Source organism: Pan troglodytes, chromosome 20 (assembly GCF_028858775.2).
Source record: "Pan troglodytes isolate AG18354 chromosome 20, NHGRI_mPanTro3-v2.0_pri, whole genome shotgun sequence".
In the NCBI taxonomy this organism is placed as follows: Eukaryota; Metazoa; Chordata; class Mammalia; order Primates; family Hominidae; genus Pan; species Pan troglodytes.
This window is the reverse complement of record NC_072418.2, coordinates 19849094-19873345: the sequence shown is the minus strand read 5'-3', so window position 1 is coordinate 19873345 and position 24252 is coordinate 19849094. Positions and strand designations below refer to the sequence as shown.

Genomic DNA, 24252 nt, shown 5'->3' with positions numbered 1-24252 from the left:
CACTTGCTTTTCTTCGAGAGCATGTTAACCCTTCGGGAATGATAGGACGACCGGGGTCTTCTGGTGTCAGACCCGCGTGCAGTGTGCCCTCTTGTTCTGTTTTGCCTGCTCAAAGTACCTCCCCGCACCCCACTCCTACCTGGATTCTTCCCAGTCGGAGCTATTTCACGTCCACACACCCTTCCCGATTTCTGTAGCCTGGGATTCGGGAATCCAAGGCTTCCCCCACCTCAGCAGGGCTCATCTGTATTGTGGTTATGGGTTTCCAGGTCACAGCTCCAGCTCTGATTCCATCCTCGGCCCTGGGAGAGTTTAACTTTTCTGGATCCGTTTCTTCCCCCGGGAAATGGACAGTGTGACAGTACCTGCCTCAAGGGGGATATGAGACAGCTCTGCCCGAGAGTGAGCAAGGTGGGGCTGGGTCCCCCCTAACGCCCAGACCCCCATGGAGAACCCCTTCCCAGCCCACCTCAGTACCTGGAAGCTGAGTACCCCTATGCCTGCAGTGCCTCTCTTCTGGAGTGACAGGATGAGGGTGGGGGCTTCACAGGAACCAGGGCCTGGCATGCAGCCTTCATATTTTCCCACACCTTAGGTCATCTGCACCTTGGTTACACCAGTGGGCCTGATGTCCTTGAAAAATACCATAGACGGCTAGGTGCGGTGGCTCACGCCTGTAATCCCAGCACTTAGGGAGGCTGAGGCAGATGGATCACCTGAGGTCAGGAGTTTGAGACCAGCCTGGCCAACATAGTGAAACCCCATCTCTACTAAAAATACATAAATTAGCCGGGCGTGATGGTGGGTGCCTGTAATCCCAGCTACTTGGGAGGCCGAGGCAGGAGAATTGCTTGAACCCAGGAGGTGGACGTTGCAGTGAGCCGAGATTGTGCCACTGCACTCCAGCTTGGGCAACAAAGCAAGACTCCATCTCAAAAAAAAAAAAAAAAAAAAAAAAAAAAAGGAAAATACCATGGAGGGCCAGGTGCGGTGGCTCACGCCTGTAATCCCAGCACTTTGGGAGAGTGAGGTGGGTGGATCACTGGAGGTCAGGAGTTTGGACAGCAGCCTGGCCAACATGGTGAAACCCTGTCTCTCTCAAAAAACACAAAAATTAGCTGGGCTTGGTTGTGCGTGCCTGTAATCCCAGCTACTCGGGAGGCTGAGGCAGGAGAATCGCTTGAACCCGAGAGGTGGAGGCTGCAGTGGGCCGAGATCGCGCCAGTGCACTCCAGCCTGGGTGACAGAGTGAGACCGTGTTTCAAGAAAAAAACCCACAACAAACCATGGAGACCAAACCCAGGGCCCATCAAAGGGGCCTCTAGAGGCTGGCAGGGCAGAGTCTAAATCCCAGCCATGCCCCTCCCAGCTGTGTGGCCTTGGAGAAGCCCCTCAACCTCTGGCATGTGCTGTCTGAACTTGGGTTCTTCACGGCGCCCCAACCAATACCAGCCAGCCAGTTCCCACGACTCCCATCCGATGGCACCCTGGGAGCCCATCTGTTCCTGTCCTGCTGGGCCCACCAGGAACTGGCCACCTCCGCTGGATGGGTGACTGCTGCAGCTGACATTTAGGCTCCAGAGGCTGGGCACTGAATCAGGGAGGCCAGAGAGGGCTGCCAGGACAGCAGGCGCTCCTGGCCAAGTGAGGCTCTGCTGGGAGCTCCCTGTTTGCTGGAGGATCAAGACAGGTCTTTGAGGACAGTGTTCCACCCATATTCTGCACCCTTCTTGGCTGAGGCCACAGGGCAGACCCCCACCCACCGGCCCTGTTCTTCCAAGCCTGATCCCATATGAGCAGGCGTCCCATGCACACACTTCTCAGGCACTTTTTATTTCACGCTGTGCGGGGGCCCCTTGTCCCAGATTTGGAGCCACATGTCCAGGTGTCTGGGGGAGTGGGCCAAGCCTGAGAGAGGAGGGCCCTGCTCCAGAGATCCCCAGGTTGTCCCTGTTGACCTACAGGGAGGTCTGACTTCAGGCGTTGCCCTCCTGACCCGTGAGCAGTCCTGAGTCGCCGGCTCCTATTCTGTCACACGGGGTGGGTAGTGCCAAAACCAGCCTCCTGCAGCCCTTGGCGTCCGGAAGAGTGACAGCCACATTCAAGTCTCCCTGGCACGTGAGGTCCATGGTGCCCCTGACTCATGTCCTGGCTCCAGCCAATAGCCTAGACCCCCATGGAAGGTTCCAGCACGTCCTCAAATGCACATTGGCCAGGTGGCTGCCCCCCGGAGACATGTGTCAGAGAGGCACGGGTCAGGTGACCCAAGTGTCCAAAACTCTCATGGAGGGTCCCAGCCCATTGGCCACCCCAAGCCAACCACAGCAGGGGTCTGAGCCTCAGACGCGCAGTGGCCTGGTAGCTTCTGCTCTGACAGCTCACGTCCAGGTTATAAGGGAGACGGGCAGCGTTAATAGAAAACTTTGTACATACACATATAAAAAACCATTTGGTCTTCCATTAAGGCTGTTACAGTTTAAAGTTACGTAAACCACGTACAAAGAAACAGTTAAACGTACAAAAAGGGGAGTGGGGAGATGTGAGGCCGCAGGTGGAGATGTGGTGCTCCCCACAGGTGCGTCCATGATTTGGGGGCTGCGCGCGAGGGGGCCTGGCTCCAGCCGGCCTCTCCCTGCCTTGACTCTGCACTTGGGGCCGGTGCCCACCTCACGTCACTCTTGAGCTTTTGATTCTGGATCCTTCTCTGAGGGCCGAACACTAGCTCTGCAGCTCTGGCGCCCAGCTCCAGTGCAGGGGCCGTCCTCGGACATGCAGACTTTGTCAGCTGTGGCCCTCAGCCATTGGTCTGGCCCGAGGCGGGGGGCAGGCAGTACGTTGGGGGATCCGAGTACCTCCGCTTGGCCCCAGGTGGCTGGCCATCCTCTTCTAGGGGCTCCAGGGCGCCCTGCACTGGCAGGTCTGCCCCGGGCGTGATGTACACGGAATGTATCTGGTCCGGGCGGCGGGCAGGTGGCTCCCGGCGCCGCACTGGGGCAGCCGCCTCCTGGGCACCCGGTGCCCAGCGAGGCAGGTGGGAGGGCAGGCCTGGTGGGAGCTTGATGTTGGCGGTGGGCATGATGGGGGTCCGCCGGGGGGTCTTCACTCTGACCGTTACGAAGGACGACGGCCTTCGTCGTGCAGGGGCGGCCACGGTGGGGAGGGGGCTCGGGGCGGGCGCGCCGGGGCAAGGGAGAGCAGGCGCAGGGGGCCCTTTTGAGAGACAGATGGCAGGGTTACTGCAGCTTCAGGGCCGGCAGCCGGAGGACCCTCGCCCTGGGGCCTGCTGGGATGGATGGGAAGGAGAAAAGCAGACGCTACCTTAATACTGACCTTCCGAGGCCCCCCGCCCGGCCCGCTCCTCCAGCAGGCTCTCGGTGCTGGCCGACGTCTCCGAGTCCAGGTTCTCCTCGTCCGAGCCCCTTGGGTCCAGCTCCGGCAGCCGGTAGGTGATGTCCTCCCTGGAGGAAAAAGGGTAGTGGTGTTCAAGGCCACCCCACCGGAAGTGCCGGGCCAGTGTGGAACAGAGCAGGCTGTGCTGCTCCTAGATGTAACTCCGTGTCCCCAACCTCCCCCCACCCCAAGCAGGAGGATTGCCTGAGCCCAGGAGTTTGAACCCAGCCTGGGCAACATAGGCGGACCCTGTTCTACAAAAAGTAAAAAAAATTAGCCAGGCGTGGTGGTGTGCACCACCTGTGGTGTCAGCTACTGGGGAGGCTGAGGTGGGAGGACCCCGTGAGCCTAGGGGATTGTGGCTGCAGTGAACCGTGATTGCACCACTGCAATCCAGCCTGGGTGACAGAGAAAGACCCTGTCTCAGAAATAAAGGCCGAGTGCGGTGGCTCACGCCTGTAATCCCAACACTTTGGGAGGCCAAGGTGGGTGGATCACTTGAGGTCAGGAGTTCAAGACCAGCCTGGCCAATGTGGTGAAACCCTGTTTCTATTAAAAACACAAAATTAGCAGGGCATGGTGGTGGGCACCTGTAATCCCAGCTACTCGGAGGCTGAGGCAGAGAATCGCTTGAACCCGGGAGATGGAGGTTGCAGTGAGCCGAGATAGCACCACTGCACTCCAGCTGGGCGACAGAGCGAGACGCCGTCTCAAAAAAAAAAAAAAAAAAAAAAAAAAGTGTTGTTTGCCCAGTGTTAGGGATGACAGGACCAAACCTGGCGAGGTCAAGCGGACCACCAGGGATGGAACCTGCACTCCAGCTTGCCCTAAACATGAAGGACTGAGGGAGGGGACCGAGCCACTTGCTTCTCCTCCTTGATGGACTGGATCCGTTCAATGAGAATCTCCTTTTCCCGGTCCTCATCGCCGCCGGCTGCCTCCTCCTCCAGCAGCACCTCCAGCTCCTCCTCCTGGCTGTCCCGGGTCTTGGGGCTCTTGTTCTGAAACAAAGAAGCAAGGGGTCCCACTGACATCTCCGAGTGGGCGAGGTTACTGCCGGAGGTGTGAGCAGATCCCAGGAGGTTAGTTGTGATGTGAGTGTGCTGGGCTCTTAGTGAGACTTCTCTAGGAATCCCATGGGACAGAGTGGTGGTCATGTGGCTGATTAGTCGTCCTGAGCACAGAAGGTCAGCAGGCAAGGGGCCTCCCCAGCATGCACTTCCGGAAGGTTAGGACAGGCTCTGTCTATCCTACGAGGGGTCCAGGGCCCCAGGGAACCCCAGCATGCACTGCACCGGGAGACATGCACCGCGGGCCCACCGAACGCGTACATACCAGGACCCCCTCATAGGGAGACGAAAACCCCAGTTTGAGAGGCCATGGCTGGGAGAGAGATGAACACAGGGTGACCACACGGGCCAAGACAGACACAGGCATGAGCTGGGGATACATCCAATGACCGGTACCAAGATAGGGGGTCCCTGGTTCCCACAGGAGCCCAGAGCCCGTTCCCCACTAACACACCCCTGCACTGTGGGGCTGATTCTTCTGCTATGGGAACATTTCCCCGTGGGTAGGGCCCAGGTCAGAAGGGACAAGGCTGGACTGATGACCTGAACCATCAGCAAGCAGGAAGCTGGTCCCCCTACCTGCCCCACCTAGAGGAACATAATTGGAGTGAGGCTGAGCGAGGACCATCGTCTTTCGTTCAAGGCAGTAAGTCTGCCCCTACCTGCAGGGCCTGGTGGCCCCAGCCAGGCTGGTTGTGGCCAAGGGTGTGGTAGGAGTGGGCGGGGAACTGGGAAGGGAGGCCCCGCCCTGCTACCCGAGACCACACCCACTACCACACCCATCCTCGGCATGGGAGGTCCTGCCCACCCAAGGCCCCGCCCACCAAGACCCCACTCACCAGCCTTCCCAGCAACAAAGCCACGCCCAAGGCCCTGCCCAGCACCAGGCTCCGCCCCACCAAAGAGGTCCCGCCCCCACGATCACCGGTACTCACAGCATTTTGTCGCAGGAGCGAAAGCCTGCGGAAGGCGATACTCTCTGCAGCCTCCAGTTGGCTGATCTCCTCCATCTTCACTTTGTATTTCCTCATCTGCTCCTTGATCAGCATCTCCACGCACCTACAGAGAAGTGCCTCAGTTACCGCCCCGGGGACGTCTGAGGTCCAGGGAGATGCTAGCTGGTGCCTGGGGGGCAGTGGTTGAGGCTCAGAGACCAAGCAATGCCTGGGACACGGCTGTGCCAGCTCCCATGCAGTGTGACCTTCGGCAGCTCACTCTACCTCTTTGAGCCTGTCTCCTGTCTCTGCACGCCTCCTTGTTTGAAGGAGGGTCAGAGTGAACTGAACCCCTTAGTCACCAGTAGGGTGGGAATTATCCTGCCTCGCAGAGAAGTACAAGCTGCTGGGCAGTTTGTCCCAGGGGCAATAGGCAGATGGCCCCAGGGGCTCCAGACATGGGCTGACCCACAGTATGCCCACTTGGTGGTCAAGGCCAGCCTGGTGTTGTCAGTATCAGAGGGTCTCAGCTCGGAGTGGTCAGTGTCAGAGGGACTCAGCTTGGAGTGGTCATTATTGGGAGGAACTCAGCCTGGAGTGGTCAGTATCAGAGGGACCCAGCTTGGAGTGGTCAGAACCAGAGGGACTCAGCTTGGAGTGGTCAGAACCAGAGGGACTCAGCTTGGAGTGGTCCGTACCAGAGGGACTCAGGCCGGAGTGGTCAGTACCAGAGGGACTCAGGCCGGAGTGGTCAGTACCAGAGGGACTCAGCCCTGAGTGGCCAGTACCAGAGGGACTCAGTCCGGAATGGTCAGTACCAGAAGGACTCAGTCCGGAGTGGTCAGTACCAGAGGGACTCAGGTTGGGTGAGCTCTGTGGTGCGACCTGCAGGGGCTGCTGCTTGTTCCTTATCCTCCCATGACAGGACGCTTTGTAGCAGAGAGAGGAATCCACTACCATTCACCTATCATCCAGCCTTTGTTAAAAGTTCTGTTTTAGGCTGGAAGCGGTGGCTCACGGCGGATCACAAGGTCAGGAGATCGAGAACATCCTGGCTAACATAGTGAAACCTCGTCTCTACTAAAAATACAAAAAATTAGCCGGGCGTGGTGGTGGACGCCTGTAGTCCCAGCTACTTGGGAGGCTGAGGCAGGAGAATGGCGTGAACCCGGGAGGCGGAGCTTGCAGTGAGCCGAGATCGTGCCACTGCACTCCAGCCTGGGAGACAGAGTGAGACTCCGTCTCAAAAAGAAAAAAGAAAGTTCTGTTTTAGTACAATGGGGTGTGCTCATTAAAGCACATTCAAAAAGACACAACTGCTGGGGCCACTGCCATCTGGATAGTTGCTCTTTTTTTTTTTTTTTTTTGAGACGGAGTCTCGCTCTGTCGCCCAGGCTGGAGTGCAGTGGCGTGATCTCAGCTCACTGCAACCTCCACCTCCTGGGTTCAAGCAATTATCCTGCCTCAGCCTCCCGAGTAGCTGGGATTACAGGCGCCTGCCACCACACCTGGCTAGTTTATATATATATTTTTTATTTTTTTAAATTTTCTTTTTGAGACGGAGTCTCACTCTGTTGCCCAGCTGGAGTGCAGTGGTGCGATCTCAGCTCAATGTAGCCTCCACCTCCCAGTAGCTGGCATTATAGGCACATGCCACCAGGCCTGGCTAATTTTTGTTTTTTTTGTTTTTTTTTTTTTTTGAGATAGAGTTTCGCTTTTGTTGCCCAGGCTGGAGTGCAATGGCATGATCTCAGCTCACTGCAACCTCCGCCTCCTGGATTCAAGTGATTCTCCTGCCTCAGCCTCCCAAGTAGCTGGGATTACAGGCATGCGCCACCACGCCCGGCTAATTTTGTATTTTTAGTAGAGACAGGATTTCTCCATGTTGGTCAGGCTCGTCTCGAACTCCCGACCGCAGGTCATCTGCCCGTCTCGGTCTCCCAAAGTGCTGGGATTACAGGCGTGAGCCACCATGCCTGGCCTAATTTTTAAATTTTTTGTAGAGACAAAAATTTAAATTTTTATATTTAAATAAAAATTTGAATTTAAAAATTTAAATTTGAAAATTTAAATTTTTATATTTAAATACAAATTTCAAATTTCAAATTTTTTGTAGGGTCTTGCTATGTTGCCCAGGCTGGTCTCGAACTCCTGGCCTCAAGTGATCCTCTTGCCTTGGCCTCCCAAAGTAGCTAGGATTACAGGTGTGAACCGCTGCACTCGGCTCTGGACTTTTCTTACACATTTATTTACACAGGGATGGATGGAGCTGTCGTGGGGTCCTGGGTGGGGCTGCCCTGAGCATGCCTCCGGGGCAGGGTGGGCACTCACGTGGTGATCTTGAGGACGTCCTTCATGCTGGTCAGCGGGTCCGAGTTGTCAGGGCAGCGCAGGAGGCAGGGTGCGAAGATAATGGCCAGCGCCCCAGGCGACATGCGGTTGACATCCTCGAGCAGGGCCACCCTGCACAGCCACTGGCAGTTAGAGGATGGCTAGGGCCGAGGGAGGGAGGTCCCAGGGAGCCCCGAGACTGAACTTCTGAGCCCTGGGGTGGCTGTTGGGAAAGCAGTGCCACAGCCCAGCACTGGGAGATGCTTCCGCAGCACAGAGAGGTACCTCAAGGGACCTGGGCGGCCCAGCAGCCTGGCCCCCTCCCAGAACCCCCAACAGTGGTCTGCCTCCTGGTTCGAAACCACCACAGAACGCCAGCTCGGGTCCTCCTGGGAAATGCTGCCTCGCGGGTTCCCAATGCGACCCTAACCCCACAGAGGGCAGGTGGGGAGGCACTTGCTTGACAAGGTGGAAGATGAGTCTCTCCAGGGAGTTGTGGTTGGCTTCTGGAAGGTGCTCCAGGACGGCATAGATGGCAGCCAGCTGCTCCTGCTTCTCCGGCAGCTCTGCAGGCAGTGGAGTTTGAGGACGTCAGCTCCCAAGGGTCCCCAAGGTGCCTGTTGTCCCCACCAACACGACCTGAGATGCACAGGTGCCATCCACCCTGTGGTGCCCAGGCAAGAATGGATGGCTACAGAGGTGTCCTGGCCCCACCCCAAACTGGGGACCCGGTTTGGCTGGGCCGACTGCTTTGGGCCTCAGTTTCTCAGTTTGTGAACTGGGTGGTCCTGCCTCCTGGGCTGGTCACAGCGAGCGCTGTATCCTGGCTGTGGCCGCCTGCTGCCGCCCGCACTGCCATGGGGCTCACCGACGGCTCGGAGGAAGTCGCCGTACTGTGCGAAGGTCATGAGGGGCTCGGGCAGCTCCCGCAGCCACTGCTTCAGCACCCCTGTGATGGCGTGGATGGGGAAGTTCTCCAGCTTGACTGCTGCGGGGTCTGTGGGGTGGGTGGGGTGGGACTGGTGAGCGGCGCACTGGCAGGACGGCTGTGCCTGGGGCCTGGCACCGTGCCCACCTGCCCACAGCGCCCACCTGTCTGCAGCGCCTGCCGGAGCTCCCGAGTGCGGTTGGCAGCGCCCGACTTGCGGTAGAGGCCCTCGGTGTACAGGCCGTGCATCTCCACGTGTTCCAGGAGCTTCTCCAGCACGATGGGCACCGAGGCCTTGTCGCTGGTCAGGCTGTCCACGCACACGCCGAAGTGGCCAGGCTCAGCGCCTGGCTCGCCCTGCAGTGCCGGGGTGGGGGGTCAGGTCTGGGCCTGGCTGTCTTCCTCTCCAGCTGTCTCTGGGGGCCTCTCCCTCCTGGTCCCGCACAAGGCCCTCAGGGCTTCCTCTGCTGTTCTGTCCCTCCCTGTCTCCTTCTGCATGGTTGTTGGGGGTGTGGGGCTGCAGAAGTCAAGGCCAGCATGGCAGCCACTGGGCAGGGGCTTCCTTTGTAGGCCACCCAAGGCATGGGTGGTCCTTCGTGGGGAGAGAGCTATAACCTAGCCCCCACAGCCACCTCACAGAAGTAGACCCTGACTCTTGCTGTACCCCCAGCACCCAGGACCCCAACCTTATGCACAGAGTTGGGGGGCCTCCCTCTGCATGGCTCAGGACTCTCTCAGGAGCAAGGATGAGCCGGGCTGGGGGAGCTGAGACACACACACAGGCCTGGGCCCTGCCTAAGGGCCTCAAGGAGTTTGTACAGAACCAGGGACAATGGTGTGTTCTGCAGAACCAGAGGCCACAGCCGCCCCCTGCTGGCTGCTCAATGCTTCGCTTGGCCCTCACATCAAGCACCACCTCCTGGTGCACCTGGCCGTGAGTGGTGTGTCATTGTAGAAAGTTCCAGGCCTCGTACACTCACCTTCCTCCCATAGGTGTAGGAGCAGTGGCTCTGAATCTTGTGCACGCACTTCTTGTGGCAGGTCATCTTGCACACTAGGAGGTCCACAGGGTGGGAGTCACAGAGGGTGCTGGGAACCCCAGATTCCTGCAGCCACCCACCCAGCTGGCCGGGGGCCGCCAACTGCCTTCTTCTTCTTCTTTTTTTTTTTTTTTGAGATGGAGTCTCACTCTTGTTCTCAGGCTAGAGCGCAATGGCGTGATCTCAGCTCACTGCAACCTCCGCCTCCCGGGTTCAAGTGATTCTCCTGCCTCGGCCTCCTGAGTAGCTGGGATTACAGGTGTGCGCCACCACGCCCGGCTAATTTTGTATTTTTAGTAGTGACAGGGTTTCTCCATGCTGGTCAGGCTGGTCTCGAACTACCGACCTCAGGTGATCTGCCCACCTCGGCCTCCCAAAGTGTTGGGATTACAGGCATAAGCCACTGCACCTGGCCTGGATTGCCTTCTTTTTGGTTTCTTTTTTTCTTTTTGAGACAGGGTCTCACTCTGTCACCCAGGCTAGAGTGCAGTGGCACTATCATAGCTCACTGGAGCCTTGACCTCCCAGGCCCAGGTGATCCTCCCAAGTAGCTGGGACTACAGGCGTGTACCACCGTGCCTGGCTAATTTCTGTATTATTTTGTATAGATGGGGTCTTGCCATGTTGCCCAGGTTGATTTAGAACTCCTGAGTTCAAGCGACCCTCCCGCCCCAGCCTCCCAAAGTGCTGGGATTACAGGTGTGAGCCACTGTGCCTGGCCTGCCAACTTCTAAACCCACACTGCAGGAACCTGTGCCCTGACTCCCGAGAGAGGAGGCCGTGTGGACAAACTTCATAGCCCCAAGGTGGCCATTCGTGGCCTCAGACCCAGCCTGGCTAGCGGAACCATGAGCAGGTGTTTGTGGGGACCTGTGACATCCTTGCCCCAAGTCCCGAAGGCCACCTACTGGCAGAACTAAAGGTCTAAAGGTCCTGCCAGGAGGTGGCCTTGGGGACTTGGGACGAAGATGTCACGGGGCAAAGACAATGCTGCTTTTCCTTCTTCCAACCACACTGAATCCCAGGCCACCCAGCTGACGCCTTGCAGAGGGTACACTGGTTACGCTAAAGAAGAGAGTGTCTGGCACCTGGCAAGGATGGAATCAGGTGAGGGGATGGGCCTGGGTCCCGCATCCTTATCTCAGGACCATGACAACTGACTGTTGGACAGATGTGGGGTGGTGGGGCTGCCTTCTGGGCTGAAAAGACCCTGGGCCAAATGGTTCTGGCAGAAAAACACATGTGGGAGAGGACCTCTTGACCCTGCTGGGCCTCTGGAGGCTGCCTGGGCTTGCGTACTGGCTTGGCCATATCAAAGCTGTGTGAGCATGGATCGGCTGGGTCATTCCTGGGCCCTGTCTCTTAGGGTCCCCTGGGGCTGAGTCTGGCCTACAGGGGAGGGACCGTGAGGAGCCTGGGGAAGGAGGGGCCGATGGTTCAGGCGGTGGAGCAACGTGTACAGAGACAGAGAGGCAGGGCCCACGAGGAGAGGAGGCTGCAGATGTGGGTGGGTGCTGGCTACTGGGGGCCTTGGGGCCAGCTGAAAATTGGGCTCTGCTCCTCCGGTGATGGTGGACGGTTTGAGGGGGTGGGATATGGCTGGGACAACGGTCCAGAAAGATCTGACCTGGTGGCTGGGCTGGGGTGAAGACCTTTTTTTTTTGTTTTTGAGACAGAGTCTTGCTCTGTTGCCCAGGTTAGAGTGCAGTGGCGCGATCTCGACTCACTGCAACCTTCGCCTCCCAGGTTCAAGTGATTCGCCTGCCTCAGCCTCCCGAGTAGCTGGGATTACAGGTGCCCACTACTGTGCCCAGATAATTTTTGTATTTTTAGTAGAGATGAGGTTTCACCATCTTGGCCAGGCTGGTCTCAAACTCCTGACCTCGTTATCCACCTGCCTCGGCCTCCCAAAGTGCTGGGATTACAGGTGTGAGCCACCCCGCCTGGCCCTGAAGACCTCTTGAGCAGTGAGGGGTGGTGGGGGACGTGGAGGGTTTTGGGGCCTGGTGGGGGAGCCACTCACCGCTGCAGAGCAGGGCCTTGTCCATGAGCCAGATATAGGAGAGGCACTGCTCGCACGACTGCGGGATGCTAACCTGGTAGCTGGCGAACACGTGCCCGTTGTGCTCCTGGACCTGTGAGGCCAGAGGAAGGCGCTGGGCAGGGAAAGGGGAAGGCAGCCCTCCCCAGCCACTGGTGGATGACGACCCATGGGATCTCAGGGGTGGGTCTGCTTATTCAAGACTACGGCTCCGTATATGCTGGGGGAAAAACACACTCACACGTGTCCACGCACACATACGCGTGCAGACGGGCCCATGCGCACATTGACACTGACACACACGTGCATGCTCCTGCCAATGTTCGCCTGCTCGGACTCTCATCTATGTGCAGCCTACTCACAGCGCGCTCCTGCTTCCGCTTCTTCTTCTGAGCTTTGCTCTGCTGTGAGGAACACAAGGAGGTGGTTGGCGGGGGCCCCCCTGGGAAGAGCCCCAACCCACCCCTGGCACCCCATAACTCAGGCGTGTGGGTACCCTGAACCCTCCCTCACCTGGAGTGGCATCATTGTCCCTAACGCCCCCATTCAGACACCCCAGACCCAGAAGTGAGGCTCTGTTGGGGAGGGTGCAGGGCTCCCCACCAGGAGGTAGGTGTGGCACAAATGGGCACGGCATGGTATAGGTGGGCATGGCATGTAATCATGGCAAGGGATGGGTAGGCATAGCATGTTGCATGTCATAGGCGTGGCATGGCATGGGTGGGTGTGGCATGTCAGGTGGGTGTGGCATAAGTGATCATGGCGAGGTACAGGTAAGCATGGCGTAAGTGGATCAAGTCATGGCACAGTGGGCGTGGTATGGGCAGGACATGGGTGGGTGTGGCACAAGCATGGTGAGGCATGGGTGGGCGTGGCATAAGGATGGCGAGGCATGGGTAGGCGTGGCATGTCACAGGTGGGTGTGGCATGCTGGGCTGCCCACCTTCACTGGCTCAAAGTCGTTCTTGGTGTAGCCACGGGTGAACTCATCTAGCAGTGACTGGAAGAGGTTGAGGACCAGGTTGGTGTCCTTCTGGCCACGCTCAGTGGCCAGGTTGCTGACGACGATCTGGTAGTTCTCCATCAGATCCTTGTAGCCCACGTGGATCTTCCCGTTCTGTAGGAATGCTAGGCGTCACCCTGCAGGCCTGGGCAAGGGGCGGATGGGAATGACGGGTCTGAGCAGGGTATGGGAAAGGCTGAAGGCCAGGCCGCCACATACCGGGACAGAGTACATCGTTTTGATGTTGCTCCTGAACTTCTCGGTGGCTTCGATAAACAAGCTCTCAATGGGTGTCTTCTGGGAACGGAGGTCATTTATCTGGAAGGGGAGAGGAACTGACCCTGCGTGCCTCAGGCCTGGAGACCTGCGTACCCGAGGAGGTGCCCAAGGGGTCACTTCTATCCTCTCTTAAGTCATCCCCTAGGCTCTCGGGATAAAATCCAGTCCCTCTGGCCAAGCCTGGTCTCTCATCTTGTCAACCCAGAGTTAAAGCCACTGACATTGAGGGCAGGACTACTCTCCACATTGGGGCCTGCCCTGTGCACCACCGCAGGTTAAGCAGCATCCCTGGCCTCCACCCACCAGATGCCAACAGCGCCCTCCCCTGAGGCTGTGATAAGCCCAGTGTCCCCAGACATTGCCAGTGTTCCCTGGAGGACAGAATCCCCCCTAGATGAGAGCTACAGGTCAGTTCAGGCCCTTCCTGCTGCCCCACACAGGGGCTCAACACCCAGCCATACCTTAGGATGGGGATGCCTGGAATGGCCTGGTCATTTCAAGATGCCTCTACTCCTAGCAGGGTTTCCTGATCCTTCTGTGTCCCCATCGGCCCCCTGTGCCTGCTGTGCAGCTCCCAAATGTAGCTCTATCTGCTGCAGGATTGCCCAACCCCCACCCCCACGAGGTATAACCCTCCTGAGGGCAGCCACAGCTTGTTCGCCTCCACTTCTGTTGCACACAGTGCTTCATCAATCTTTGCTTTGAGACCAAATATGCATTATTATTTTTTTTGAGCCAGGGTCTTGCTCTGTCACCCAGGCTGGAGTGCAGTGCTGCGATCATGGCTTGTGGTGCCTCGACCTCTTGGGCTCAAGTGATCTTCCTGCCTCAGCCCCCAGGAGCTGGGACTACAGGTGTGCACCACCACTCCAGCTAATATTTAAACGTTTTGTAGAGATGGGGTCTCTCTGTTGCCCAGGCTGGTTTTGAACTGCTGGGCCCAAGTGATTCTCCTGTCTCAGCCTCCCAGAGTGCTGGGATGACAAACATGAACCACTGTCCCCGGCCTGAGCCTGGACTTTGTATTCTTGACCTGCTAAACCCTGTGTTGTGTGTTTCAGAAAACAATGCCTGGCTGTGATGGTTCCCCTGGGGACCGGGCCTCATGCCCCTGGCTCTCGTCTAGTGATCCCACCTTGTTGAGCAGGAACTCGTCCAGGTACTTGAGCTCATTGGCGTTGGTGATCTGGCGGAACACCGATTCCCGCCACTTCTCTGACACTGTGATCTTCCCAATCTTGACATTTCGGTTCTTCTTCCCTTTGCCTCCTGGTTCCTTGGTGCGCTTCTCACCTGCAGCGTGGCGATGCTGCTGTCCGGAGGGGGCTGAGGGGGGACAGGAAGCAGCCGGTGAGGGTGGGTTCAGGGGGAGGATGCAGGGGGCCTCCTATGGCATGCCTTTATCCAGGGCCAGAAACCCCTGGCTCTGTGCCTAGGGCTTGGCCCACAGCCAACTCAAGGCCCCGTTTGGGGACAGTGAATGTCCCCAGGGGCACTGGTGGCTCTACTGTCTGTCCCTGAGGCTGCAGGCTACCAACCTTCCAGGCCCTTCTTCATGGTGGTGGCTTCCAGCACCACGTGCCCGGACACTGCATTCTCCAGCTCCTCTGCGCCCTCCAGGCTGTATTTTTTATCCTTGGTTTTATGCAGAAAAAGCCTCTTAAACGTGGATCTGCAGGAGAAAGTACGTGGCTTCTTTTAAGTCTGAAATGAAAATGGACGTGAGGCCCAGCCTCCCTGTGACTGGACACATGGCAAATGCTCTATCATTGCCTGACTCAAAAAAGGATCTGGCCTGGCATGGTGGCTTATGCCTGTAATCCCAGCACTTTGGGAGATCCAGGCAGGTGGATCATCTGAGGTCAGGAGTTTGAGACCAGCCTGGCCAACATGGCAAAACCCTGTCTCTATTACAAATACAAAAAAATAGCAGGGCGTGATGGTGGGTTCCTGTAGTCCCAGCTACTTGGGAGGTTGAGGCAGGAGAATTGCTTGAACCCAGGAGGTGGAGGTTGCAGGTTGCAGTGAGCTGAGATCGCACCATTGCACTCCAGCCTGGGTGACAGAGTGAGACTCTGTCTCAAAAAAAAAAACAAAAAACAAAAACAAAAATGGATCTGGCTGGGTATGGTGGCTCACGCCTATGTAATCTCAGCACTTTGGCAGGCTGAGGTGGGTGGATCAGCTGAGCCCAGGAGTTTGAGACCAGGCTGGGCAACATAGCGAAACCCCTTCTGTACCAAAAATACAAAAAAAAAAAAAAAAAAAAGAAAAAAAAGAAAAAAAAATTAGCTGGGCATGGTGGTGCACACCTGTACTCCCAGCTACTTGGGAGGCTGAGGCAGGAGAATCGCTTGAGCCTGAGAGGTGGAGGCTGCAGTGAGCTGAGATTGAGCCATTGCACTCCAGACTGCCAGACTGGGCAACAGAGCAAGATTCCGTCTCAAAAAAAAAAAAAAACAGGATTATCTTATAAAGAGTAATAGCCCTTTCTTTGTACTGGCAGGGGAGTTACGTGAAGAAAGAAGGATACCAAACAGAAGCCACAGGGGGACTCCATTTTCTTTTCTTTTTGTTCCAGTTGGGGTGTGACTCTGTCACACAGTCTGGAGTGCAGTGGTGTGATCATAGCTCACTACAGCCTCAAACTCCTGGCCTCACGAGCACGATCCTCTCACCTCAGCCTCCTGAGTTGTTGGGATTATAGGTACAAGCCATGCGCCTAGCTCATTATCTTTTTAAGTTAAAAAAAGTTTTTTTGAGACAGAGTGTCATTCTCTTGCCCAGGCTGGAGTGCAGTGGTATGATCACAGTTCACTGCAGGCTTGATCTCTTGGCCTCAAGGGATCCTCCTGTTTCAGCCTCCTGAGTAGCTGGTACTACAGGCATGCACCGCCCTGCCTGGCTAATTTTTGAAATTTTTTTGCAGAGACAAGATTTTGCCACGCTGCCCAGGCTGATCTTGAACTCCTGGCTTCAAGTGATCATCCCACCTTGGCCTCCCAAAGTGTTGGGATTACAGGCGTGACCCACTGCATCCATTCAGCCATGTGTCCTTTTAAGGGACAGAAGACAGAAGACACAGACACTGAGGAGAAGGCCAAGTGCCGATAGAGACAGAAATTAGAGTGATGGAGCCACAAGCCAAGGAACACCTGGAGCCCCCAAAAGCCAGAAGAGGCAGGAAGGATCCTGCCCTAGAGGCTTTTTTTTTTTTTTTTTTTTTGAGACGGAGTCTCCCTCTGTCACCCAGGCTGGAGTGCAGTGGCATGATCTCAGCTCACTGCAACCTCCACCTCCCGAGTTCAAGCGATTCTCCTGCCTCAGCCTCCCGAGTGGCTGGGATTATAGGTGCCTGCCATCATGCCCAACTAATTTTTGTATTTTTAGTAGAGATGGGGTTTCACCATGTTGGCCTGGTTGGTCTCCAACTCCTGACCTCAAGTGATCCACCCGTCTCGGCATCACAAAGTGCTGGGATTATAGGCGTGAGCCACTGCCTGGCCTCCCCATTCAGTTTCTACTGAGCAAATGCCTTTGCGAACGTGCTTTGTAAATGTGATTGGTTTAGGAGGCCACACTACTGCGAGGCCCTGGCAGGGACCCCGGGCATCCTCTGGTGGCCTGAGTTTCCCCCAAGCCCAATACTTACTTAGAGTCGACCTGAGAGCCCGGGGACAGCCCTGTGTCTGGGAGGGAGGATGCGTCGCCTGACTTCTTCTTCTGGACAGCTGGCTTTTTCGCACTTCGCTCTCCGTCCGTGGTTTCTGCTGCAGGCTGCAAGACGGTGCAGGGAGGGGCTGCTAAGGAAAGGCTGGCAGTCCTGTGCTAGATGGGGAAGCCCCTGCAGGCATTTACACTCCATCCACCGACCTCACTTCCTGCTTTTTTTTTTTTGAAACGGAGTCTCACTCTAGTTGCCCAGGCTGGAGTGCAGTGGCCTGGTCTCGCGAGGCTCACTACAACCTCTACCTTGCCACTGCGTTCAAGCGATTCTCTCGCCTCAGCCTCCTGAGTAGCTGGGGTTACAGGCACGCACCACCACGCCTGGCTGATTTTTGTATTTTTAGTAGAGACGGGGTTTTGCCATGTTGTTGTTACCTGAGCCTTGGCCAGGGACGGGAGGAGCTTGGAGACGTCGCTCGTGGAGAAGGAGGTGCGCCTCTCCCTGCGAGATCACAGAAACATGGCTTTTACTGACTAGAGTGAGTCAGTGGCATTTTCTTGTCTTAGTGGTTCTTGGGTTCTCACTTGGGCAGTTCTGCCCCTGCCAGGGGACACTTGGCAATGTCTAGAGACAGTTTTGGTTGTCACCACTTGGGTGGGGGGAAAGGAGTGGGTGGGTACTTCTGGCCTCTGGTGAGTGGAGGGCAGGGATGCTACTCAATACCCTACAGAGAATGGTCTCCACCCCAGAGAGTGAGCCAGCCCCAGATGTTGAGTGTGGAGGGTAGGAAACCTTGCCTCAGCCCAAGAGACCCTGCCTGCCTGCCTATGTATGTATGTATGTATGTATGTATGTATCTATCTATCTATCTATCATCTATCTATCCATCCATCCATCCTTCTACTCATTGACTCATTGTCTCTATCTTCCACCCATCCATCCTCTTTATCTGCCTTCCATCCATCTCTTCATCTGTCATCTCTACCTATCTTTTTTTTTTTTTTAGACGGAGTTTTGCTCTTGTTGCCCAGGCTGGAGTGCAATGGTATGATCTCGGCTCACTGCAACCTCTGCCTCCCAGGTTCAAGTGATTCTCCTGCCTCAGCCTCCCGAGTAGCTGGGATTAGAGGCATGCGCCAACACATCCGGCTAATTTTTGGTATTTTTAGTAGAGACGGGGTTTCGCCACGTTGGCCAGGATGGTCTCAAACTCCTGACCTCAGGTGATCCACCCGCCTCGGCCTCTCAAAGTGTTGGGATTATAGGTGTGAGCCCCCGAACCCGGCTCTACCTATCTTCTACCCATCCATCCCTCCATCATCTCTACCTTCCTCCCATCCATAATCTACCTATCATCTATCCATCCCTCCATCCATCAACTCTATGTTCCTTCCATCTCTCCATCTCTATCTTCCAGCCATCCACCCATCCTTCTGTCTGTCCATCCATCCATCCATCCACCCACCCAACCATCCATCATCTCTACCTATCTTCCATCCCTCCATTCATTGTCTCTACCTACCTATCTTCCTTCCATCCATCTATCATCGGCATCTATCTTCCTTCCATCCATAATCTCTACTTTTTTTTTTTTTTGAGACGGAGTCTCATCTCTGTCATCCAGGCTGGAGTGCAGTGGCTTGATCTCAGCTCACTGCAACCTCTGCCTCCCAGGTTCAAGCGATTCTCCTGTCTCAGCCTCCCAAGTAGCTGGGATTACAAGCATGTGCCACCACGCCCAGCTAATTTTTGTATTTTTAGTAGAGACAGGGTTTCACCATGTTGGCCAGGCTGGTCTCGAACTCCTCTCAAACTCTTGGCCTCCCAAAATGCTGGGATTACAGGCATGAGCCATCGCGCCCAGCCTAATTTCTACCCATCTTCTATCCACCCATCTCCCCATCATCTGTATCATCCATCCATCCATGCCTCTATCCATCATTACTACCTGTCTTCTATCTATCCATCCCTTCATCCATCATGTGTATCTTCCATCCATCCATCATCTATATCTGTCTTCCATTCATCACCTCTATCATTTTCCATCCATCCATCCCTCCATCATCTCTATCTTCCTTCCATCCATCCTTCCATCATCTCTATCTTCCATCCATCCATCCATCCATCCACCCACCCACCCACCCACCCACACATCCTTCCCTCTCTCTCTCCCTCCCTCCCTCCATCCATCATCTATCGATAATACTCCTGGCATGTGGTAAGTGGAGGCCAGGGATGCTGCTCAACATCTTATGATACACAGGACAGCCCCCACCGCAGAGAATGATCTGGCCCCCAATACGAGCAGTGGGAGGCTGAGCAGGCCTGCTGCAGGGAAGGCCTGTCTCCTCCCTGATTTCTTTCCTTTGGTCCTGCAGGCCCTCTGGAAGAGGGAGCTGGAGATTCCAAGTCACTGACACTTGGCTTACTAAGGCTCAGGCAGAGCAAGCCCCTGCTCCTTTAACCCCGAGGAGTGCAGTTAGTCCTGTTCACCAATTAGAAACCAAGGCCCAAGATTTCTGGGCAGCAGGGACCTTGACCTGAGGAGCCACCTCTCTCAAGGCCGGGGCCTTTCTGTGTGAGCACAGCTCCTTCTGGGGACCCCTCAAGGCTCCAGGTCCCAGCCTGGGCCCTGGCTGGCTGCCTTGTCTTCACTTGGTCTTTAGCATGTCCTGCTCGTCCTCCTCCCTCAGGCCTCCCGCACACCCACTGGGCATGATTACACATGTGTTTCCAGGATGTGTGGCACTGCCCCTGGCCTTGCCCACCTGGCCTGGACCCTGGTGCTCAGACAAAAGAGGGTGTGGGGCTTACTCTGTGGGCGTGAGGGCGGCCCCTGTGGCCCGGTGTCTGTCGCTGAGGTCCAGGGACTGGCTGAGCATGGCACTAGGGCTGGCGGCGGCCACCAGCTTCTTGCCCCGCCACAGTTCCACGGCGCTGGCCAGCCGCTCGGCGTCCAGGTACCGCTGGATCTGCGTGGAGCCTCCGGGGCTGTCGGGCTTTTCCTGAACCCTTGGGCTGCCACACGGTTTGCTCTTGTCCTCGGGGGTCTCGGGGGCGCTGCCGGGGGCCGGTGGGCTGACCCTGCTGTCCAGGGCCAGGCTGGTTGGCCGCTCCAACTGGCCAGGCCTGGGGCTCCCACTGGGCAGCGTCTTCTCGGTTTCTTCAGAGACCTTGCCAACTGCCATGGCCTGGGGTTGCTCTGTGGGCTGCTTTTGAGATGTGTTCTCAGCCTCCGTCTCTACGACTAGAAGGGTTTCATCTTCTCTGCTCTCCTTTTTGTCTTCCAGGAGACTCACCCCTTGCTCCTGGGTGACCCTTCTGGAAGGTTCTCTGAGGGCACTCTCCTTCTTGCAGGACTGGATGTGTTTGTTCTGGAACTTGACGTGCTCCAGCCCTCTTTGCCGACGCGACTCACGCTTCTCCCGGCTGCTGGGGACTTTCTCGTGACTTTCAGCCGCCACGGTTTTCTGGGGTGGGAGAGTCTTCTCTGGGCTTGGGGCCTCCTTCTCAGGTGAGGAGTGCTCTAGGGGGGACCTGTCACTTGGCTGCACCTCAGGCTCCGATGCCAGGTGCCCGCCATCCTCCGCTGGCTCCGGCCCCTGCTCAGCTACCTGCTGCCCTCCAGCCGCCTGATCCAGCCCGCCCTCCTCAGCGCCTGCTCTTGCGGCTTCCAGGGCTTCCCGCTCCTTCTCTTCTTCCTTCTGCTTCTCCGAGATCATCTGGCTGAAGCTGGAGTGAGGAAAAGGCAGACAGCTGGTTCAGAAACAACACTCCCTCCACCTCCCACTGAGTTCCGATGGGACCCCCAGCCTGCGGGCTGCAGACGGGGCTTCGCCTGTGCCCAGTGGCCCTGAGAGATGCTTCTGGAAAGCAGGAATCTCCTCGATCAGGAAAGGAGGCTGAGGGTGGTGCCCCCTCAATGTCACAGATACCCCTGCCCTGCGTCTGCCTGGCTGTCTTGTTAGGGGAGAGGACCCTTGTTGGGGCTGTGGTGGGTGGGTTTTGTTAAGAAGCCTCAAACTCCTTTGGGGTCCACTGTGGGCTTTCCCTTGGGTCTTTTTCTAGGAGGCTTTTTGTTTTGTTTTTATTTTATTTTATTTTTGGGACAGAGTCTCGCTCTGTTGTCCAGGCTGGAATGCAGTGGCACGATCTTGGCTCGCTGCGACCTCTGCCTCCCGGGTTCAAGTGATTCTTGTGTCTCAGCCTCCCTAGTAACTGAGATTATAGACATGCACCACCAAGCCCGGCAAATTTTTGTATTTTTCGTAAGATGGGGTTTTGCCATGTTGGCTAGGCTGGTCTCCAACTCCTGGCCTCATGTGATCTGCCTGCCTTGGCCTCCCAAAGTGCTGGCCTTACAGGTGTGAGCCACTATGCCCAGCCTGTTTTGCTTTTAGAGACAGTGTCTGGCTCTGTCACTTAGGCTGGAGTGCAGTGGTGTGATCATAGCTCACTGCAGCCTCGACATCCCAGGCCCAGGTGATCCTCCCACCTCAGCTTCCTGAATAGCTGGGACTACAGGTGTGTACCACCACACCTGGCTAAGTCTTTAATTTTGTGTAGAGATGGCATCTTGCTATATTGGCCAGGCTGGTCTTGAACTCCTGTGCTCAAGCGATCCTCCCATCTAGGCCTCCCAAAGTGTTGGGATTACAGGCATGAGCCTGTAATGGGCACCTGGCCTAGGAGGCTTTTGCATGTGTGGGTAGGGCCTGCTCTGGGAGCTGGGACCTGACTTGTGGCAGAGCTGGGTGTGTGTGGGCAGGGGAGAGGTGCACAGGGTGCCTAGGTCGGGGAGGGGCTGGGCTCGGAGCTGTGGGTGCTGGGACGGGAGCTGTTGATATCCTCCTCGGGGCTTCTCTGTGCCCGGTGGATGCCCCAGCTCCATGTGAGTGTTGGGCTGGTCCAGGCAGCCCCTCCAACCCTGAATCCAGGTGTTCCCTGACCGATCCAGGTACAGGGGAGTCCCTGGGCAGAGAATGGGTGCAGCCAATGGCAAAGCAGGGCTTTGTCCCTGAGTGCTGCCTGCCAGCCTTGGAGCACTTCTCTGCAGCCCATGAGTGCCTAGGCATCTGGTTTCCCACCAGCCTTTCCCTGTGTCCAGAATGACATCCCCTTAGTGCCACAGGCCAGATGGTATATCACGGGCAGCAATTTGGTGAGTGACCTTTTTGGCTTCTGGAATATTCCGAGGAGCGTGGCCCGGCTCTGCTCACCTCTTGCGCTGCAGGTGCCCCCGACACAGGCTCTGCAGGCGGATGATGCTCTGTTTCTGGTGCCGGTAGAGCTTCCGCTGCCAGTAGCCCCTCCATGCGGCCTGGAGGTACACGGCAGCCTGCGTCCTCTCCAGCGCCCTCCGGACCCGGTAGGACCGCCAGCAGGCCTGGATGGTGACGGCGGCCCGCTTCATCTGCAGGAAGTGCCGACGCTCCAGCACCATCCGGAACCAGCTCTGCAGCAGCAGGATTTTCCGCACCACCTCCCGGTGCAGCGTCTCCTGCAGAGCTTGCCGCTCCGTCTCCTTCAGGAAGACCTGGTGGGCACGGGGTCAGGTGGGGTCAGCTGCACTGCCCCTGACACCATCTCTGTGCCTGGGAGGTCTGCATAGCCCACTCCAGAGTGAGACCCAGGCTGGTGTGCTGACCAACCAGGGCTTTATTTATTTATTTATTTATTATTTTTTTGAGATGGAGTCTCACTCTGTCGCCCAGGCTGGAGTGCAGTGGCATGATCTCGGCTCACTGCAACCTCTGCCTACTGGGTTGAAGTGATTCTCCTGCCTCAGCCTCCCGAGTAGCTGGGACTACAGGTGCCCATCACCAGGCCTGGCTAATTTTTGTATTTTTAGTACAGACAGGGTTTCACCATGTTGGCCAGGCTGGTCTCGAACTCCCAACCTCAAGTGATCTGCCCGCCTTGGCCTCCCAAAAATGCTGGGATTACAGGCATGAGCCACTGCACCTGGCTGTGGCCCCCCCCCCCTTTTTTTTTTTGAGATGGAGTCTCACCAGGCTGGAGTGCAGTGGCCCGATCTTAGCTCACTGCAACCTCCGCCTCCCGGGTTCAAGCGATTCTTCTGCCTAAGCCTCCCGAGTAGCTGGGACTACAGGTGTATGCCTGTAATAAAACCCCGTCTCTACTAAAAATACAAAAATTAGTCAGGTGTGGTGGCGGGCACCTGTAATCCCAGCTGCTTGGAGGCTGAGGCAGGAGAACCAGTTGAACCTGGGAGACGGAGGTTGCAGTGAGCTGAGATCACACCACCTGTCTGGGCGACAGAGCAAGACTCTGTCTCAAAAATAAAAACAAAAAAGAAAAAGAAATGAGATCTCGCTCGGTCACCCAGGCTGAAGTGCAGTGGTGCAATCATGGCTCACTGCAGTCTCAAACTCCTGCCTCAGCCTGCCAAGCAGTTGAGACCACAGGTGCATGCCACCACGCTTGGCTAATTTTTAAATATTGTATAGAGATGGGGTCCCGCTATGTTTCCCAGGCTGGTCTCAAACTCCTGGGCTCAAGGGATCCTCCCACCTCCGCCTTTCAAGTAGCTGGGACTCTGGGTGCATGTCACCTCGCTTGGCTGGAAGGGAATTTTTTACACCAGGTGAGGCCTTCAGGGGGACTGACCTTGGCGCTTGTTTAACAAGGGTGGCTGAGTAATGCTCCCATAGCAAGAGGCAAACACATGCCCAGAGATGGGAGACAGTCTCTGAAAGGGAGGACAAGTGCAGGCCACCTCCTGCCTGATACCGTAAAGGGGACTGACCATCTCCTAAATCCTGCCAGTTAGCACGATCGTCCCTTTCCTACCTGTGAGGCAGCAATAAACAGGTGATGCGGAGGGAGTCGCTGAGCCCTGCTGGAGAACAGCAGGTGGGGCTCAGCCAGAGCGGCCCCTATCCCTTAGGTGCAGTGCTCTGCTGGGTCCCGAGAAATGCATTTCCTAGACAGAGCCCTGTATGTTTCAGAGAGTGGCCCTGGGGGCCTGGGGAGACACGGTGTGCGGTGGAAGGCAGGGTGTGGGTTTGCAGTGCCCCGAGGGGCAGGAGCGCTGACCTTGGTCTTCCCGATCTGGTAGTTCCTCTTGTCTATCTTCATTTTCTCCAGGAGGGTGGAGATGACCTCCCTGCAGGGCTGGGCATCCTTGGGCAGGAGCACCTGGAACTGCTCGGTGAAATCCTAGGTTATTTGGGTGGAGAAAGGAGAATCTAGGTGAGTGTTCTGGTCAGCGATGAGGAGACAGAGATCTGGTGACCCTGGTTAAGGTGAAGTTGGGTTTGACAGGAATGGTAATGACAAATCTAAAATTTCAGGCTTTCAGAAATAGTCTGGGCCGGGTGTGGTGGCTCACGCCTGTAATCCCAGCACTTTGGGAGGCTGAGGCGGGTGGATCACTTGAGGTCAGGAGTTTGAGACCAACTTGGCCAACATGGTGAAACCCCATCTCTACTTAGCCGGGCATGGTGGCAGACACCTGTAGTCCCAGCTACTTGGGAGGCTGAAGCAGGAGAATCACTTGAACCTGGGAGGCGGAGGTTGCAGTGAGCCAAGATTGCGCCATTGCA

General features: G+C 56.6%; 1 protein-coding gene across 4 annotated transcripts in view; it reads right to left on the bottom strand.

Annotated features, from left to right (window-relative positions):
• Window positions 1-161: 161 nt before the first annotated feature.
• The window catches only part of MYO9B (myosin IXB), a 139002-nt gene continuing 114911 nt past the window's right edge, over window positions 162-24252 (bottom strand). The window contains exons 20-40 of one of the 4 annotated variants that reach the window (XM_063801321.1): window positions 23744-23866; window positions 21904-22220; window positions 19499-20416; window positions 17119-17185; window positions 16670-16794; window positions 14556-14689; window positions 14153-14343; window positions 12958-13056; window positions 12679-12852; window positions 12098-12139; window positions 11718-11829; window positions 9635-9708; window positions 8819-9011; window positions 8595-8723; window positions 8187-8292; window positions 7727-7858; window positions 5396-5519; window positions 4726-4773; window positions 4254-4391; window positions 3331-3454; window positions 162-302 (exon numbers count right to left, since the gene is read on the bottom strand). In XM_063801321.1, coding sequence (XP_063657391.1) covers window positions 271-302; window positions 3331-3454; window positions 4254-4391; window positions 4726-4773; window positions 5396-5519; window positions 7727-7858; window positions 8187-8292; window positions 8595-8723; window positions 8819-9011; window positions 9635-9708; window positions 11718-11829; window positions 12098-12139; window positions 12679-12852; window positions 12958-13056; window positions 14153-14343; window positions 14556-14689; window positions 16670-16794; window positions 17119-17185; window positions 19499-20416; window positions 21904-22220; window positions 23744-23866 — 3402 coding nt within the window. In that variant the 3' untranslated portion in view covers window positions 162-270. Of the gene's footprint in view, window positions 303-477; window positions 634-1817; window positions 3211-3318; window positions 3455-4253; window positions 4392-4725; window positions 4774-5395; window positions 5520-7726; window positions 7859-8186; window positions 8293-8594; window positions 8724-8818; window positions 9012-9634; window positions 9709-11717; window positions 11830-12097; window positions 12140-12678; window positions 12853-12957; window positions 13057-14152; window positions 14344-14555; window positions 14690-16669; window positions 16795-17118; window positions 17186-19498; window positions 20417-21903; window positions 22221-23743; window positions 23867-24252 lie in introns of those variants that run through there. The other 3 variants (XM_054673116.2, XM_054673117.2, XM_054673115.2) reach the window with 3 other exon arrangements.